Consider the following 17,937-nt stretch of genomic DNA (forward strand, 5'->3'; position numbering starts at 1 on the left):
GTCTTCTAACATCACACCATGATAATAAAGGATTTGGTTCTGATTTTACTTTCCCTTGGTGTTGATAATCATGTAAGAGGTATGCAGTCCTTCGTGTTTGTTTGGAGAGAAGATGATGCAATCATCGTTATATATATGGAATTTGTTGAAGCAATACCATTTTCCCTGAACTTCACTTTTGGATTCTAAGAGATCTTAGGCTTCATATTTCAAGAGAACCACTTGTAGTTTTATGCAACATGAAAATACATATATTATTTAAGCACAGACGGCAAGCTACATATATTGTTTCAAGATAACCTCTTGGGTCCCTCTCTCTTTTTCACTTTTACCATTTTTTAATTTTAAAAATAAAAATATAATAATTTAACGGAAGTTTTACCGTTTGCTCTGACCATAACGTCTTTATTTCTTATTTTAAGAGCACCATTCTAAGAGCACCGCTGCCCATACCGTTTGCTATGATTCCTATCACCTGCTAGAACCCGAAGAAAAGTTCGCAGAAAGCAGAGGATAGAAGAGTTTGCAGAGACAGAAGATGGGAAGGGTTCGCTTCATCTCCAAATGCACGGTTCAACCAGCGAATCCCCACGAATCAATTCAGAGGATCGAGTTGAATCAATGGGATCTCCGATTTCTTCCCGTCCATTACATCCAAAAGGGTCTTCTTTATCTCAAACCCACGTTCCGACCAGGCAAAGAAGAGGAAAACGAAGTGATCAATCTGCTTAAAACTTCTCTCTCTCGCACTCTGGATTTCTTTGTTCCACTGGCTGGCCGCTTGGCAACTACGTCGCACGACGATGACACCATGTCTGTCTTCATCGACTGCAATGATGCGGGAGCAGAGTTCATTCACGCCAGTGCCGACTTCACCGTAGCCGACATCCTCGACCCACCATACACACCTCGAGTCGTTTACTCTTTCTTCCCCCTCAACGGAGTGGTCAACTTTGAAGGCATCACCAAACCTTTGCTCGCCGTGCAGGTGACGGAATTAACCGACGGCATATTCGTAGCATGCACCGTTAACCACGTGGTTGCCGACGGCACATCGTTCTGGCATTTCTTCAATTCCTGGTCTGAGATCTGTAGGGGTGCTGATCGTATCTCGCGTCCTCCAGTTCTCCAACGTTGGTTTCCTACTGGTACAAATTGTCCCGTCCGCTTTTCCATCTCTAACAAGGAAAAGTTCTCGGTGAGATATACCCCACCACCACTGGAAGAGAGAGTGTTTCAATTTACCAAAGAAAAGATCGCAAGTCTCAAAGCGAAGGCCAATACTGAATGCGGGACGGACAGGATATCCTCTCTGCAAGCAATATTGGCTCATATTTGGCGATCTGTGGCCCGTGCCCGAGGCCTCGACTCCGACCAAGAGATCTGTTATTGGTTGATTATAGGTAAACGGTCTAGGTTGAAACCGCCCTTGCCTGATGAACACTTTGGTTGCTTTGTGGAGGGAGGGACGGCAACGGCAAAGGTAGGGGAGCTGCTAGATCGAGGTCTGGGGTGGGCGGCCTGGCTGTTGAACCAGGTCGTTGCGTCGCACAATGATCCAACAGCAGAGAAGAGTTTGGTAGAATCTCAGACGAAGCAGCCTAAGTTTGTTTCCATGGATAGTATAGTATATAATAATCTTTTATTGACGGGGAGCTCGCCGAGGTTCAATGTGTATGGTAATGATCTAGGGTGGGGAAGGCCTCTGGCGGTGCGCAGTGGCTGTGGAAACAAGTTTGATGGGAAGATTACGGTTTTTCAAGGGAGGAGTGAAGGGAGCGTCGATGTTGAAGCCTGCCTTTCGCCCCAGACGTTGATGGTGCTGGGAGATGACGCGGAGTTCATGGACGCCGTCACCGTGTTCCCAACTTTTGCCGGCATTAATTAAGTATTCCACAGCTTTCAGCTGGGCTCTGATGGGAATGGAAACTTGCACCACTTGGTCATTGGTTATCCGTTTGATTGTACTTTTCCAAAAAGAAAAAAAAATCACGTGCAATTGATCGATGTGGCATATATTAATAATTTGATTTGTTGGCTTTTGCGATAGTTGGAATAAGTTGTCATCCAGTATTCCGGTTTGAAATTCTTAATATAAACTTGATTGGAGATTTTTAGTCGGAGCAGATAAGTTATAGGTTAAACTATTCCAAGCCAAATCATTAAGTAACTTGAGTTAGGTCTGTTTGTTTGGTTTAAAGTCTGATATCTAAAAAGTATAATAATTATATTTAAGAGATATTGTTTGGTGAATTATTCTTTTCTTTAAATTTTAAATGTGGAGAATATTGTTTTAAATTCTAAAATTTGTCAAATGTTCATTTTAACTTTTATTTAAAAATTTTTTGTTTATATAATTCAATAAAAAGTAATATTAAAAATTAGTATCATGATTAATAATTAATAATGAATACTAATTCATTAATAATTAATAATAATTGTTCTTATTAATTCATTATTATTACTAATTAATTATTAAAAATTATTATTACTAATTACTAATTACTAATTATTATTACTAATTATGATTAATTCATATTCAATTTATTATTAATTGTTAATTAATTATTTGTGTCACTTCTATTACTTAATTAATTAATTATTCTAATTATTATTAATAAATTATTATTATTTATTAACTTATTATTATAAATTACTAATATTATTAATTATTGTTTAAAATTATTCATATTAAATAATTTTATTATTAATTAATTTCAATTGTTGTTAATTTATGCATTATTGATTATTAATATTATTAATAACTGTATAATACTATCTAATATTATTATTGAGTATTAACAATTAATACTTAACAATGATTAATTAGTATTAATCATTAATGAATAACAAATTATTAAGTAATATGTAATAATTAATTAATAATAATATTAATATTCGTTAATAGTAATATGAATAATAGTAATTGATGAAGGAAGATTTGGCCCGACCTCGTAATCACTCAACACGTGGCAAAGGCAAACTGCTTGGCACAACAGCACGCCCAGGGCGCGAGCACCAAAGGGAGGAAAACCAGCAGTCCGATCTCCCTACAAGGAGCCCGAACTCCCCACCAGCAATCCCTACGAGGAGCCCGAACTCCCTACTAGGAGCCTGAACTCCTTACGAGGAGCCCGATCTCCCTACTAAGAGCCCGAACTCCTTACGAGGAGCCCGAACTCTCCCTTAGGCCCCAGCCACACAAGGCAATGACCCGAACTGGCCCGCCTCATGGCAGTTCGAGACACTCCTCTATCCGAACTCAAGACTTCACCTCGCTCGCCACTCCAGCACTTCGCCTCCGGGATGCCGAACTGAACAAACGTACCATACCTGACGCTGAGGAGGTCCGTATCCAAGGGCGGCGCACCTGACTAACTTGGGATCTGACGCTTGACAGCCACACTTCAACAATCACCTGCCACCGTCATCGCCAGTCGCAGAGACGGCTCCGACAAAAGGGAGCAGTGGCGGTTCTGTCCAGCAGAGGGGATGACACCCGAACTGGCAGGAGCCCAGAGGTAATCATACCCGACTTGACAGAAGATTAGAAGTGAGTGCACGAGGTGGTTATAAAAGGCCCCCTACCCCCCAAGAACAAGGTATGTGAACTTTGCGCCATCTGGTTTTATCTTGCCTAAGAAAGAATTCTAACTTGAGCTTCGGAGCATTCATACCGGGTTCCCCCCGGAGCTTCCTCATCTTCTCTGTTTCAGGCTCCCTGTAGCTCCGTTCAGAAGCAAGGTCATTGACAGCTAGGACCAGTCGGATTGCGCACCATCAATTGGCGCCGTTTGTGGGATACCGCTTCTAAAAGCCTCCCTCTAAACTCTCATAACCTCTTTTCTCCAAAAACCCCAACACTCATGGCTTCTTCCAGCAACGCCGGACGTGGCACGGAGACAAACACCATCGGAGAACAACTTCAAGTCCCCGTGGTGTGCGTCGGACAGTTCACCATCCCCCTTTTGGTGGATGGGATCCCTAGCTTAAATGCGCCACAAGCAGTGGCGCCCGTAAACCTTCCTGCCATGAGCATCCCCTTTCCTCTCCCTATCGAGACAACTTTTACTGAACCAACTGCCATTCCCCTGGCAACCAGCCCGAACCAGTTGGATGACCTGATGCAATGCATGCGGGGAATGCAAGCCCAAATGCAACAATTCCAGCAACACCAGCTCCAGCAGCACCAAGTACTGCACAACATCTCTCAGTATCACTATCAACAGCAGTTCCCCCAACTGCCTCTGAACCAACCACTACTTCCACCTCGGCACCCTGCTCCGAAGCCGGTTAAGGCCTCCCCATAGGATGGACGCCCCCACCAGGGAAAAGCCTCCCGGCCCCAGAACCCCCCTAACAGCCAGGCCTCGTCCCCAGGCCGAAGAGAGAGAAAAATCCCCCCGCCTCGCAGCTCGCAGGCGGGTCAGGAACCTCGCCCACAAGGTCAGCACCTTGGCGCTCCAGGCCCGAGTTCCCGCTCATAGAGAACCAATTCAGCGCCCTGGCAGCAGACTACTAGCATTCCGGGCCCATCGAGCCCGGCAACACGGAGGCTAGCAGCGCCAGTACCAGGCCCACTCAACAACGAAGGCACCGGCGAAGTTGCCGAACTGCCACCCGTGTCCTGCCCGAGCTCAGAGGTAAGGAAGAGACGAGTTTGGACGAGATAAAAGCTGCCCCGAGTTTGGACGAGATATATATATATATATATATATATATATATATATATATCAACAATAATGAAACTACTATAATTTGATTGCACAAATAACATAAAATATATTTTATTAGCTCTAATATCAACACAACCTTTAATTTAATTAGCCATTTTCTTTTTTTTTCTATCATCTATCATATTACCATTTTTTTAATATTTTTTGTTATTTTATTTATTCTTTATTATTATATTTTTACTTTATTATATATTATATTATATTTTATACTAATAATTTTCTATATGTATATATATCAGTTATATATTATATGTAGGTAGGCATACACATATTTTTTTTGCTATCATATATGAAATTATAATTTTATTATTATTTTCTATTTTGTTTTGCCAATACAGGGATCCAACAATGTTCATTGTGGTGACTGGAAATTACTACTTCAGCCTTCGTCTAGTCGGCTGCCTAAGACAACTAGTGTGAGAAGAGGAAAAATGACATACCTCTTCAAAATCATTCCGATAAGTAATCAGACGGCAATTAGTGGCCAAGATATCCTCCGGCGACAACCTCCAACCTCTCCTCTAGTGTGGCAGCAGCATCTTGAACGTCTTCGGTTGATTAGCATCAAATGAACGTCGTTAATGGCGGGGCGGTCGGTCCAATGGGTCCCTGAACTTTATAATGTTCAAAAGGGCAAAATTGTCTGATGGTCAAGCGAATATATTTGTTGATCGTCTGGACTGTATTGCCAAGCATGCTCTGCCACTCTTTAGTGATAAGTGGAGCCGAACGACCACTTTATCGCTGAAAGTGTATGACACCCATTAAGAGTTCAGCATTCAGCAACACCAAACAGCCTCTTAATTTTTAGGAAAATCCCAACTTTTGCTTCTCTTGGTTGGAAAATTTTAGCAAAATTTCTTCAAAGCTTAGCCGAAGTCTTGATGTGCAAATTTCTGCTAATTCACAGATTAATGCTTGGAATTTCAGGATGAATCTTTTTATGTTCCATTAAAGGGGATGTTGCTAACTAGGGTAGATTTACTTATGGACCTTGTATATTTTTATTGCAATAAAAATTTTATCATGGCTGCAAGTGGTATAAGAGGCACATTGAAGGATTCGGTGGCAGCTGAATTACGAACAATTTGGAAGGCTATTCTTAATGAATATCCAATTTAATCTTATATAATGCAAAGAATGTTGTGGACTCTCTCAATTCTCACTCCTATGGCTTAGCTTGAAAGTATAATTTTTGGATAGATCAAATTTTGTGTGCCCAAAAATATTTAAGGTCAGTGGTGTATGAATATTTTCTTAAGAATTGTAATATGGCTGCTTACACCCTACCACAAAAAGCCAAGTCTTTTGTAAATGACTGTTTATGGAGGGGCTCCGGTTTGTATTGAACAATTTATAGCTTCTTTCTTTTAATATGGTATTATTTTTTTCTATCAGAAAAAATGTATCTATGTATAGTGAAAAAAAATCTATGTCCATATATTGAAAAGGAATGTGCCAAACTGGCACTTTCCTACTTTGTGGTTTTATTCTCAAAGTCACTTATCTTTTTTTTTTTGTTTCTTCTCAAGGCACCTTTCTTTTTTTTCTGTTTTTTTTTGAATTTTTTAATTTTAAAATTGAACAAAATAACTCAATTGGCCAATTACCTTTAAGACTTTTAACACTCTTCATTAATACACCATTATCTCACTCTCTCTCCTCTTTTCCATTAATTATTTTAATAATTTTTCCTCATTAATTATGCTATTAACTCTCTCCTTCAATAACTCATGCCACTAATTCTCTTTCATCTCCATTAATCCACTAAATTGCATAAAATACATTAACTACAATTATTAGTAAAGATTAATTATATTGAAACTGAGATACTCATCTATATACTATTGTGCCAAATAATCTACCTCCATTTAAAATTATAATCCATTTATGTTTCATTTGAAAATAATAAAAATTAATTAACCATAATAAAAATTATTTAGTAAGTTACTTAAATAAAGTAAAAATAATTATTAATTATTGTTATTGATAACAACTATTTTTATCAATACAATAAAAAGAGTTTAGTTAATAAAAGGAATAGGACAAATTAAAATCTTATATCAATTTAAAATTAATATAAAACTAATACAACATTATCAAATAATTATTAGTTTTGTAATTAAATTTTAATAATTTAAAACCAACTTAAGTTCTGCTTAAAATATAAATTTATAAAGTTAACTAAATTTCATAAGGAATTTAAATTCAATAAAAACTTAATATATTTAAATAAATTCAAGTTTTACTAGTTTCAAAAGGTAATAGAAAATATTAATTTTAAATATATTTTAATTATTTTAAAATCAATTTAAATTCTATTTAGAAATAAGAAAAATTATAAAAACCTCTTTGGATTTTTTAACAATCCTATGAAACTCCCCAGTGTAACAAAAATCTCCTTTATTGTTTTGAAAAAAAGTGCAAATACCTTCCTTTTGTTACCATTCCAAATAAAGAATGTCGATGTAATGCATTAATTTTACTTTCACTTTAGTTTTTTTACCTTTGTCCAAGAAGGTTAAGGAGAATTATGCAGGTTGCTACCTGGATCTTAATTTGGTTGGTGAGACCCCAACGGGAGGTCTCCCTTCGTGCTGAGGTCTCAAGCTTGGTCCTAAGGTGGTCGTTTCGATCCTTATGAGGTGTTTATAGGTTGGACATGGCAAGGTGGTGATGAAGCGCCCTTAGGGCATGCGAGGCGCATCTAACGTGGTTCAGAGTAAGACTCCATCATTTTATCTAAGCCAAGTCATCGCCTACATGGGGCCAGGGTGTCATGTGATGATTCTGGGATTGCCACATGGCGCGCTATCACTAGAGGTCCAAATCTGCCCTCATCAACTACCCCCACTCCCGAGTTGAGGTTAGCTTGGCGAAGGGAGTACTTTGCTGCACGTCTCTGGCCCAAAGTTATAGTTCAACTGTTTATTTTCTTTTTTTTTTTTTTTTTTTTTTTGCGTTGATCCAATTTCTAAGGGCTAAATGCGACACTAGGCAAAACATCGCCATCTTCACCACTGGGTGCAAGAGCAAACTCATCAATATGAGGAGAGGCACAATGGGCACTTCGAGGACATCCGCTGAGCTAGGGATGTAGCCATCGAGGAATTTCTTCATTTGCTCAAGTACCTTAAGAGCAGAGTTCACCATGCCCACCGTCAAGAAGGTCTTCAAATTATGCCATGCTTCCTTAGGTTGCTCCACTCACAGACTTTTGCGCGGTGTCCCTCAAGCTGGTTCTCAAGTGGGTGGCCGATAAGGTCGATGTGGAGCCTAAAACCGAAGTGAAGGATAGCGGAGAGGGTAATGAGAATGATACCAATGAGGGTGTTGTCAACGAGGACAAGGATGATGTTGCATGTTTAAGTGAACCGACATGCGCTTAGCGTGGGTCGGTCATCTGCTGTTGTCATATTTCGAATAGATTGTCTTGAGGGAGCCTTAATGCTAAATGTGGTTTGGCTTCCCATTCGTAGATTTTCGATGAAGTGCATGTATCGTGAGTTGGCTCGTCCAACTCGCCAAAGTGGGTCTCAATCAAGTCAACAGAATCATGTTGCCTCTTACGTCGACTTGACCTTGCCGAAATATTAATAGGCCTGTTTACTCTTAGCACCTCGACATACACACACCTCATCACCTCGGTAGGGATGACTTGCAAGGGTGGGTCCATAGTCTATTGGCCGTCAACTCCCATGAGAACCATACAGGGCTAACCTATGCGGGTGGCTCCATAGTCTGTTGGCCATCAACACCCATGGAAACCATGCAGTGCTCAACCTATGGGGGTGGCTCCATAGTTTGTTGGTCGTCAACTCCCTCGGGAATCATACAGGGCTAACCTGTCAACACCCACGAGAATCATGGAGGGCTCAACCTGCGGGGGCAGCTCCACAATCTGTTGGTCGTCAACACCCATGAGTACCATGGAGGGCTCAACCTACAAGTGAAGCTTCACAATCAGTTGGCTATCAACTCCCATGGGAAACATAGAGGGCTCAACTTGTGAAGGCGGTCTCACAATCTGTTGGCCGTCAACTTTTGCAGTGAGAATGGAGGGATCGACCAGAGGGGCGGCCTCACCTTTAGGACTGAGAGATTTTGTTCGAGTTGATCATTCTAATTCTTCCCCCTTATGGGGGTTCCTTCAATCCAGGCATTGTTGTTGTAACTTGAGGATTCCATTACTTGAGGCTCAGAGAACGGATGAGAACTTAGCTTTTCTGTAGTGTGTTCCCACAAATGGCACTAATTGATAGTACACGATCTGGTGTTCCCTACTAGCAGACAGCTCGGACACCGAACTAAGTAAGTTGCATAGCTAAGCTGCAAAGAAAGAGATCAAAGTGTCTGGGTTGCTTTACCCAGGGTGGGCATTCCGTTACTCAAGTCAACAAAGAGTTTTGAGAGAGCTAGAGAGCTGTGAGTGCTAATCGTGCATACCTTTTCTGAGGAAGGGAACGCCTTTATATAGGCAAGCTTTTGTGAGGCTCATGAAGCACGTTCGAGATCTTTGGTTTGTTTGGTTCGAAGGTGGTTTCACACCTAGTGTTGGACTCCACGTAAGCGGGTGGTGCTTATCCAGTCATGCCCGAAGCGGGCGGGTGATAACCGGCTCTTTTGACGTGGCGTCGTGATCTCGGGGACGTAAAAAATGATAGCCTGCTTAAGGAGGAGGTCGTCCAACGCGTTAGGCAGGTCAACAACTAGGTCCCAGTTAGGTCGACAATGTCTCAAGGGAGGTCGCCCCTAATGCCGAGGTCCCTAGCTTGGTCATGATGAGGTCATCATTTTAGTCTTCCTTAGGTTGGCGGAGGTAGGTTGCCTCTTCTTCCGACTTAGTCCTATCGAGATCTTATGCTGTGAGGTCGGCGGAGATAGGTCACCAATTGAGACTCCGTTAGGTGGGCAGAGGTAGGTTACTAGCTGGGTCTCTGTCAAGTCGGCGGAGGTGTAGGCAGGTTGACCATCATGTCATGCAGGTTAGGGGTGAGCAAAAAAAATAAAAAAACTGACCAAAATTAAATTGAAAAATCGGTTAATCGAATCAGTCGATTCGGTTTCATTCGGTGTTTTAGAAAACCGAAGGTACTGGTTCGGTTTCGATTAACCAATATAGAAAACCGACAGTTAACTGAACTGATTGGTATACATATTTTTTATATTATATATATTTAATATTTTTTATATATTATAAATTAATAAATATGCATTATATATAAAATATATTTATAATATATGATATATTATTTATTATTTAAAATATAATATTTTATATATATTTATAATTTTTTCTTATATATTTATATATTGTAAAAATAAAAAATCAAAAAGCTGACAAACCGTTCCAATGGTTAACCGATTGGTTTTTGTTCGTTTTCAATTACCAATTTTCCAAAAATCGGTAGTACCAGTTCGGTTAAAAAAAAAAAGGCCCACAGTTTGGTTAATCGAACCGTGAGCACCCCTAATGCAGGTTGCTACCTGGACCTCAGTCTGGTTGGTGAGACCTTGGTGGGAGGTCTCCCTTTGTGTCGAGGTCTCAAGCTTGGTCCTAAGGAGGCCGTCCCAATCCTAACGAGGTGTCTATAGGTCGGCCATGACAAGGTGGTGGTGAAGCACCCTTAGGGCGTGCGAGGCGCATTCGACGTGGCTTTGAGTAGGTCTCCATCATTTTGGTAAAGGCAAGTCATTGCCTACGTGGTGTTGGGGTGTCATGCGATGATTCTGGGATTGCCACATAGCGTGCTGTCACTAGAGGGCCAAATCTTCCCTCATCAAAATTTATCTTGAGAATAAGAAATTGGCCACTCTCACTAAAGCACAACTTCGATTGTGATTGGATAAACTAGACATAATCAAAAAATAATACTTGAATTGAACTTAAATGTACACCATTTAATTGGAAATGTCATAGAGCTCCATCTTCAATTTTGCTTATAAATAAAGCCCATGCACAACATGTGTCTAGACTAGTTATTGTATAATCCTACTGGATTGGTCAAGCCATTAACATGTGTTAGAAATATGATTTGTTTTACCCTATACAGTACCATGTACTATAAAAGGTAATATTTACAAAATTTAAATTTAAGTTATAGGGAAAATTCTTGAACAATACCCTAAACTTTGGGGGTTGTGTCAAGTTAGTCCTCAAAATTCAAAACATGTCTCTATAGTATTTGAACTTTCAAACTGTGTCTAATAGGTCCCTGTTGTTAGTCAACATCGTCATGTGACATTAGGTGTGCATTAAATAATTTCAAAATGGCACAATTACCCTTTATGATATTTTTCTGACCATTTTACCCCTTTCTTCTGAGTGTTTTAAGAAGGAAAGGGGAAGAAGGGTTATGAAACTAGACACCGATCAACTATTGGAGCTCCCGTTCCCCTTTTCAAGCTCTCCCATTCAACGATCAACTGTTACTGGACAATCACTTGTCTGGTTTCATAATTCTTCTTTCCTTTTTCTTCTTTGACACTTAGACGAAATCGGTAAAATGATTAGAAAATATCATAAAAGGTAATTTTTCCATTTTGAAATTATTTAATGCACACTTGACGTCACATTACAGTGTTGACTAATGGTCAATTAACAGTAGGGACCTATTAGACACAATTTGAAAGTTCAGGGTACTGCAGTAGAGATACATTTTGAAGTTCAGGGACTGACTTGACACAACCCTTCAAGGTCATGGTATTGTTCAAGAATTCCCTAAATTATAAGTATTGAACTATAAAATGATTGTCTATATATTAACTTACTCAATTTAATCAACAAAGATAATATAAGTTTTAAACTATATATATCATATTTATTGAAAATCAAATTTCTAAAGGACATGTTTTTTTTTTTCAATGGGAGAGTATGCAAAGAACAGGTTCCACGGATGGACCTAGAACCACCAAGGCCAGAACCGACTCTGGAACCGACCTTCATAGGTTGGTTTTGGTTCCAAAAACCTAGAACTGACCCCTCTAGGATAGGTTCCAGTTTCTACCATGAAACCAAACCAAACTGACCCATGCTCACCCCTAGATGGGATAGTTAATATGAAGGAGAAGCCCAAGAATCCTACTGACCCATGCTGACCGATGCCCATGCTGACCGATGCTGACCGATGTCCTATGTTTAGGAATTGGGCAGATCACTTATCATTCAATTTCTCTTTTTCTCCTATTTTCTATCAAAGCAAACATAGCCTAACTTACCTGCCTGAGAAAAGAGATGTTAAAAGGCATTGTACAGATTCGGTAGATCAACAGAACCAAATCGAAGTGATTCAATCATGGGTCAGAACCAAATCAAAGTGACTCAATTATGGGTCTGAACCTATATTGTTATATTATTAGTGGAGATACTAGGCTGAATAGATTCCATAGATTCAATATATTGTTATATTGAATCAAAGTGATTCAATCATGGTACTGCAATTCTATACAATCTAAAATGACAAATACCTTTATCCTAAAATATTAATATCTGCCTGTGTATTGACATCAATTCTGAACTGGTACCTACCCCAATTGTACTGTAAGGATAAGAATTCTTAGGGTGTGCTGAACAGTCATTCTCCCTTATATGTGCCAGTAAGTATTATTGGTATTTCAACATTTGGATTTAACTTTTACACCAAAAGCAAAGCAAGTATTGGGTTTGTAGAGTAATATATTTTTTCATGCAAAGTCTCAATTATAATTGGGTTAGAACCAGTATTATTGGTATACTTGGGTTGGCCCAATTCAAGTGTATTAGATCCAGCCCACAATTTTATAAGTACTGGGATTTGATTTTTTGTCCTCCAGCTAGGCCTGCATCCAAAACTTTGGGCCTCTGTATGTTTTAGGTTGGCCCCCAGCATAACCCTAAGGTAGCCCGAGCTTAGCCTGGTCCAATCCAAGACAGGTCTGATCATAGATTCATATATATATCATGTAGACATACATACACACATACATACACTATATATATATATATATACATTCATACATATACATATATGTATTAAAATTGAATGTAAACTGACTGACCAGTGTGAATTTGACCTCTACTACCCAAACCCAAGTCGAATATACCAAATTTCAATGTGGGTTGGAGATGGGTTAGAAAAATTGGACTTAACCTTGGGCTTTTAGACCTTAAGACTCAATTCTTAGGTTAGGCTTGATTGACCTTAATCGAAGCCCAGCCCGTCTGAGGTCCGCACTTAAAACTATAATACCTATTTTCTCATGGTATATTTGTAATGTTATCATATTATCATGCTCAAACCTGTAATTTAACAAATGAATATTTTATTATCAAATAATTAAAGCACAGTTGCAAAAACTAATTGGGTCCTATCGGATCAATTTGCTAAAATTAATTTAAAATGGGTTGGCCAAATTTGAACTGGTTCTGCACATTTACAACGTAACAGTTTAGGACCAAGTCTACCCTAACCCATCCCATAAGTAATTGGTAAAATTTTTTAACGTAAAAATTTGGGTCTTCGAAATCCAAAAGTCAATAAAGATGCATGAAATCTCTATTCTACAACACATTGCTGACACCTGACAAAGAGGGAAGTGAAAAACATTGATGGTCTGGACCAGCCACCTACAGTTGGGAATTTAAGAAGCATTTGTACACACACAAAAAAAAAAAAAAAAAAACTGAAAGAAATTAAACCACTAATTCTCTTGGGTATTTCATTAGTTTACATAAAACCCTGAATCCCATTACCCTCTCCGCGTTGCTTTGAAATTGCCCTGAGAACGGCTTGAGTCACATCTCGAGCATCCAATGCTTGGTCCTGAGCTTCTACCATGCTTTCCATGCAAAAGCAATGGTTTGATGAAACCCTAGCCTGGAGCACGTTTAGACTGGTATCCTCGAAGGCCTCCAAGATGGAAACCAGCAAATCTGGCCCCTTTTCGCATCTTACTTCAACTACAAAACCATTTTCAATCCTCTCTACTTTCACTTCCTGTTCATCCAATATAAACAAAAATTATATATAACTTATCAATGTTAATTTTTTTTTAATTTATTTAATTTAAATAAAAGGTGTGATTGGCACATCCCACTTTTGTCTTTTCCATCTATTTCATTTTCATTGGGATGTGCCCAAATCAATTCTTACATGTAAATGTCAAACTATTCAGGCCAGAATTTCCCATCTAATTACACCTGGTAAAAAAAAGTCGACCCAACCCACAATCTCACTCCCAATGAGATGCGAATACACGAATTTTGAAAGTTCTTTAGAAACTTCACAAAACCCTTGAAAGAATTTTCCCTCAACAAAACTTTATGTTTCTCAACCAAATACAACCCTAAGGTTGTGTTTGGTTTACATTCCAGTTGCAAGATACGCCAATAAATAAAATTGAGATTGAAACAAATATTTGTATATAATAAATGTCTTTCTTTATATTTTTGAACAAAAAACATTATTGAATTACATACCTTTTTAAAGGCAAAAAAATTATCAACTTTTCATATAAATGTATTATACGTACATGCATATACCCATAGTATGTATATACATTCTATGGATTCTAAAAAGTATGGGATGATGTTTAAAGAATCAAGGAATCTTACGTGTGACAAATTAGTTTAGAGCTGAAAGGATCTCCAAGCTTCTCTACTACTTGCTCTCCATTAGTAGACAAATTTTGTCTCAAAACACTTTGTCATAATAATCTCATTTTATATTAAAAAATTAGACCTCTCAATAGTCTACAAGCTAATTATTAATTAGTCTGAAAATGAACATGTGGCCAATCCAGTGGCTTCATGTAGAGAAGCTCTACTCTTCACCACACTAGTAAATCCTTTTCTTAATTATATTTATAAATATTGCATATTTTAATAGATTATACATAACCGTAAAATATGCTAAATTTTAATGTTTTAAAAAATGATTTGGAATTGGAACCGTTCTAGCCACTGGTTTTTAGGTCGATTTTGACTGTTCGGGTCAATAGGTCATTGATTGATTTAATGATTTTTTGCTAGGGATTGGGCTTAGGGTAAAATGGAACCGGTTGTTTGGACGACTCCCGGGCCAAACGGTCCGACCATCTGGGTGAACGGCGGTTTGAAAACCATGCTTATTTTTTTATTAAAAGTAAAGAAGACATATTAAGCATGTACTAATCGTTACCTAAAGCTAATTTTTCACAATCACATGTTTGTTTGATCAAAGTTTTGGGAAAATCTATGATGCAGAAAAGATATGATATGATAAGAGTTTTGACCAATCAAAACCCACCCATGAATTTTGATAAATAACACCTTACTTGCTTCCACGTTTGTGATTTCAGTTTATTAGTCAGTTGTTTTTCTCATATCATAGTCGAACCTCAAAGTTTTTGATATATTTCTTATTCTTGGAATCATAGAACTTTTCATGTAATAGGAGCTGGTTTGCTAATTAGTTCATTCAGTAAGGTGGTATTCGATAACACTTTTCAGATGTCTGAATCTGAAATATCTGCTTTTCAGATGCAATGCTTATTTGGTGTTGCATCTAAAATATGATCTGAAAAGATTTTTTTAGATCTGAAATTTTAAGACTCAAGCCCATCACTTAACGTGCTCAGACACGTTTTAGACGTGGCCAAAAGTCAAAAATACCCTTACCCCATTCGACCTCTCTCCCTCTCTTGTCTTCATACCACCGCAACTGCAACTCTCAACAGCGACAGATCTCTCTCTGTCTCTCTCTCTCTGTCTTCCCGTCACCGCTGCTACAAGTTTCCAGCGGCGGCGGTTCAATGTGTAATAATAATAATTATTATTATTAATTATAAATTATTTTTACTAATTATTAATTATTTTATTAATTAGTAATTTTTAATTATTTCATTAATTTTTAAAAATTATTTTTATTTTTTATTTATGTAAATTATTAATTATTTTAATATTTTTATAGTCATTAATTATTTTTTTTATTTTAATCTTTTTATTTATTAATTAGTAATTTTTAATTTGTTATTTTTTATTTGTATTGTTTCAATATTATTTCGAAGTTGAAAATTAATTTTTTATGAGATAATGTGAATTGAACTCAACATTTCCAAATAGTATGTTATATGGGGTAAAATAGTAAAATTAATGAATTTCAGATGATAAAGGGTTGATCTAACACAAACAAACATATGGATTCAGAGCCATTAAAAAGTAGAAAAGCACCTATGCTTCTTTTCAGATTTTAGACAAATAATATCTTTTTAACTTTTTAGATTTTAGATTTTAGATTTATCAAATGTCACTTAAGCTTCTAAAGGTTACTGAAAATAAAAGAGAAACAGAAAGTTGAAAGAGGAAATTTCTTCAAAGAACTTTCCCTTAACTTTCTGTTTTCTCTCTTAATTATTTTCTATCAAACCAAATACAGCCTCAATGGTCGATAAAAGAATCTTACATGTTTCAACTCAATTTCGAAATAAACTAGTCTATAAGCAGTTTGGATTAAGGATTACCTACTTATAAGTTACAAGAACCCTATCCACATATCACTATAGCCAATCATATCGATAACATCCTCCGGATTTGTACGTTGTTATTTATGGTGAGATATTCCCCATGTACAGCGACTCTGGATCTCCTACCCACAAGCCACAACTCTACCCCACGCCTACCCATAAAACACTACATCTGTGCATTCAAAACATTTCCATGCATGACTGCGATGTTACGTGGGTAGATCTGAAGAGGGATCTACTCCTCACAAATGGGCGCCTCACAGGCACATCCACCATGGAAAATGGTGTTAGCTGGAGATATTCTTTTGGGTTTCCAGTTCTTATAAAACCCGGTGCATGCAAACCTTTTTTGAAGGACCCGGACCCGATGCTGGACTGTTTCCTTCTTCCATTGAATGTCCGTACAGGTATCGAAGCAGTATAGAGATATTAGAACTGCACCCACTTGTACTAATTTTCTTTTTCCTAAGCATTTAGTAATTTGTCTTCAAGCTCCTTATCAAACACCAGTACATGGAAAACTAATTTATATACTAATAAAATATAGTGTGGTATGTGCTTTCGTGCGTGAGAGAGAGAGAGAGAGAGGACCGTGGGGAGTTGAATTTGCTTCAGGTGGTCTCCGTATGCTTGGTTCAGTGCCTCCAATTTGAGTTTCAATTGGTTAATGTAGTTAAAAGCATCCCTGATAATAGAACTCTTCCTCACCTGCACGAACAACACCAGCGTCATCAACATAAATGATAAACCCCACAATAACGAGCTTGCTTGTGACCACCATTAATGATAACATAAACATAAATTGATCAAGGAGAAGAAAAGAAATTAAGATGTTGTATATGTATCACATACCGATTTCGAGCTGGTGAGGGACCGGAGTATTTGAAGCTTCCGGCGGAAGGCCACTCTCTTTTGCTGTCTAGAAGCCATCTCTCTCTCTCTCGTTGTGTATGAGTTTTAGGTTGTATTTGATTATAAAGTCTTGGCTTTTATAGCTCAGAAAAGGTCTTCTGTATGCCAAGCTACAGAAGTGCCACGGAAAAATGTCAGAAGTAGCCCTGACGATTGATAAACTACAGAACACAAGTCATCTGAGTGCTGATGTGTGAATACTGAATACCTTTTTTATTTTTTTTATGTTGAATGAGCAAAAAATAAATAGAGGTTAGTATAAACTGCAGAAGGGTATTTTCGGTCTTACAATCTTACAACAGAGCAGAAGTGTTTTTTGACCAACACTGGACCTGTTTAATTAGCTAAAATGGGAGGTGCCAAAATCACTGTCCTTTAATTTTTCTGTTCACCTATTTAACTTACAAAGTAACACACAACAAATCAACAATCTACATGGTTTTTCTACAAATTATATTAGTCTGCATTTCCTTTGACGAATTGCAATGCACCAAATTACCAGAAAAGCTGCATCACAACAGAACAATTCAGATTTTCTTTTTCTTTGTATTAGCTGCAGTTAATATGGACGCAGTTGATGGGTATTTAGTAAAAGTGGGCGGGAGTTGCAGCTTTAACCAGAAGTTAGAACAGGAGCCTCGGCTTTATTGGGGGCCTAGGCCTAGCAATAGCGTAGGTAGAGTCTCAGCATCAAGGGAGATCCAGAAGAGAGAAGGATTGTTGGGTTGTTTGTTGCATGGGGAGAGAGGAATGGGATCAAGTCATGGAGTGGAGGGAGGGTCGGTCAAATCATCACGAGGCTCTCTTT

General features: G+C 38.1%; 2 protein-coding genes across 2 annotated transcripts; one reads left to right on the plus strand and one right to left on the minus strand.

Moving 5' to 3' along the window:
- The first annotated feature begins 238 nt into the window (after window positions 1-238).
- LOC104609735 (putative acetyltransferase At3g50280) lies at window positions 239-2,128 on the plus strand. The gene has a single exon (XM_010276110.3). It carries the CDS (start codon window positions 539-541, stop codon window positions 1,886-1,888), a length of 1,350 nt encoding a protein of 449 aa, XP_010274412.1. The 5' UTR covers window positions 239-538; the 3' UTR covers window positions 1,889-2,128.
- Window positions 2,129-13,248: 11,120 nt separating this feature from the next.
- On the minus strand, window positions 13,249-17,209 carry LOC104609736 (uncharacterized). The gene is made up of 3 exons (XM_010276111.3): window positions 17,070-17,209; window positions 16,809-16,925; window positions 13,249-13,711 (listed from the first exon to the last, which is right to left on the minus strand). The coding sequence occupies exons 1-3, from the start codon at window positions 17,145-17,147 to the stop codon at window positions 13,442-13,444; spliced, it is 465 nt and encodes a 154-aa protein (XP_010274413.1). The 5' UTR covers window positions 17,148-17,209; the 3' UTR covers window positions 13,249-13,441.
- Between the last annotated feature and the right edge of the window lie 728 nt (window positions 17,210-17,937).

This window comes from Nelumbo nucifera, chromosome 1, assembly GCF_055504915.1.
Source record: "Nelumbo nucifera cultivar China Antique chromosome 1, China Antique-T2T, whole genome shotgun sequence".
NCBI classification, from domain to species: domain Eukaryota; kingdom Viridiplantae; phylum Streptophyta; class Magnoliopsida; order Proteales; family Nelumbonaceae; genus Nelumbo; species Nelumbo nucifera.

Coding starts and splice junctions, on each gene's coding strand:
- LOC104609735 (XM_010276110.3), top strand. CDS start 539: ATGGGAAGGGTTCGCTTCATCTCCAAATGCACGGTTCAACCAGCGAAT.
- LOC104609736 (XM_010276111.3), bottom strand. CDS start 17,147: ATGGCTTCTAGACAGCAAAAGAGAGTGGCCTTCCGCCGGAAGCTTCAA. Junction 16,926..17,069: donor CCCTCACCAGCTCGAAATCG/GTATGTGATACA, acceptor TTGTTCGTGCAG/GTGAGGAAGAGTTCTATTAT. Junction 13,712..16,808: donor AGCAAATTCAACTCCCCACG/GTCCTCTCTCTC, acceptor TTGGATGAACAG/GAAGTGAAAGTAGAGAGGAT.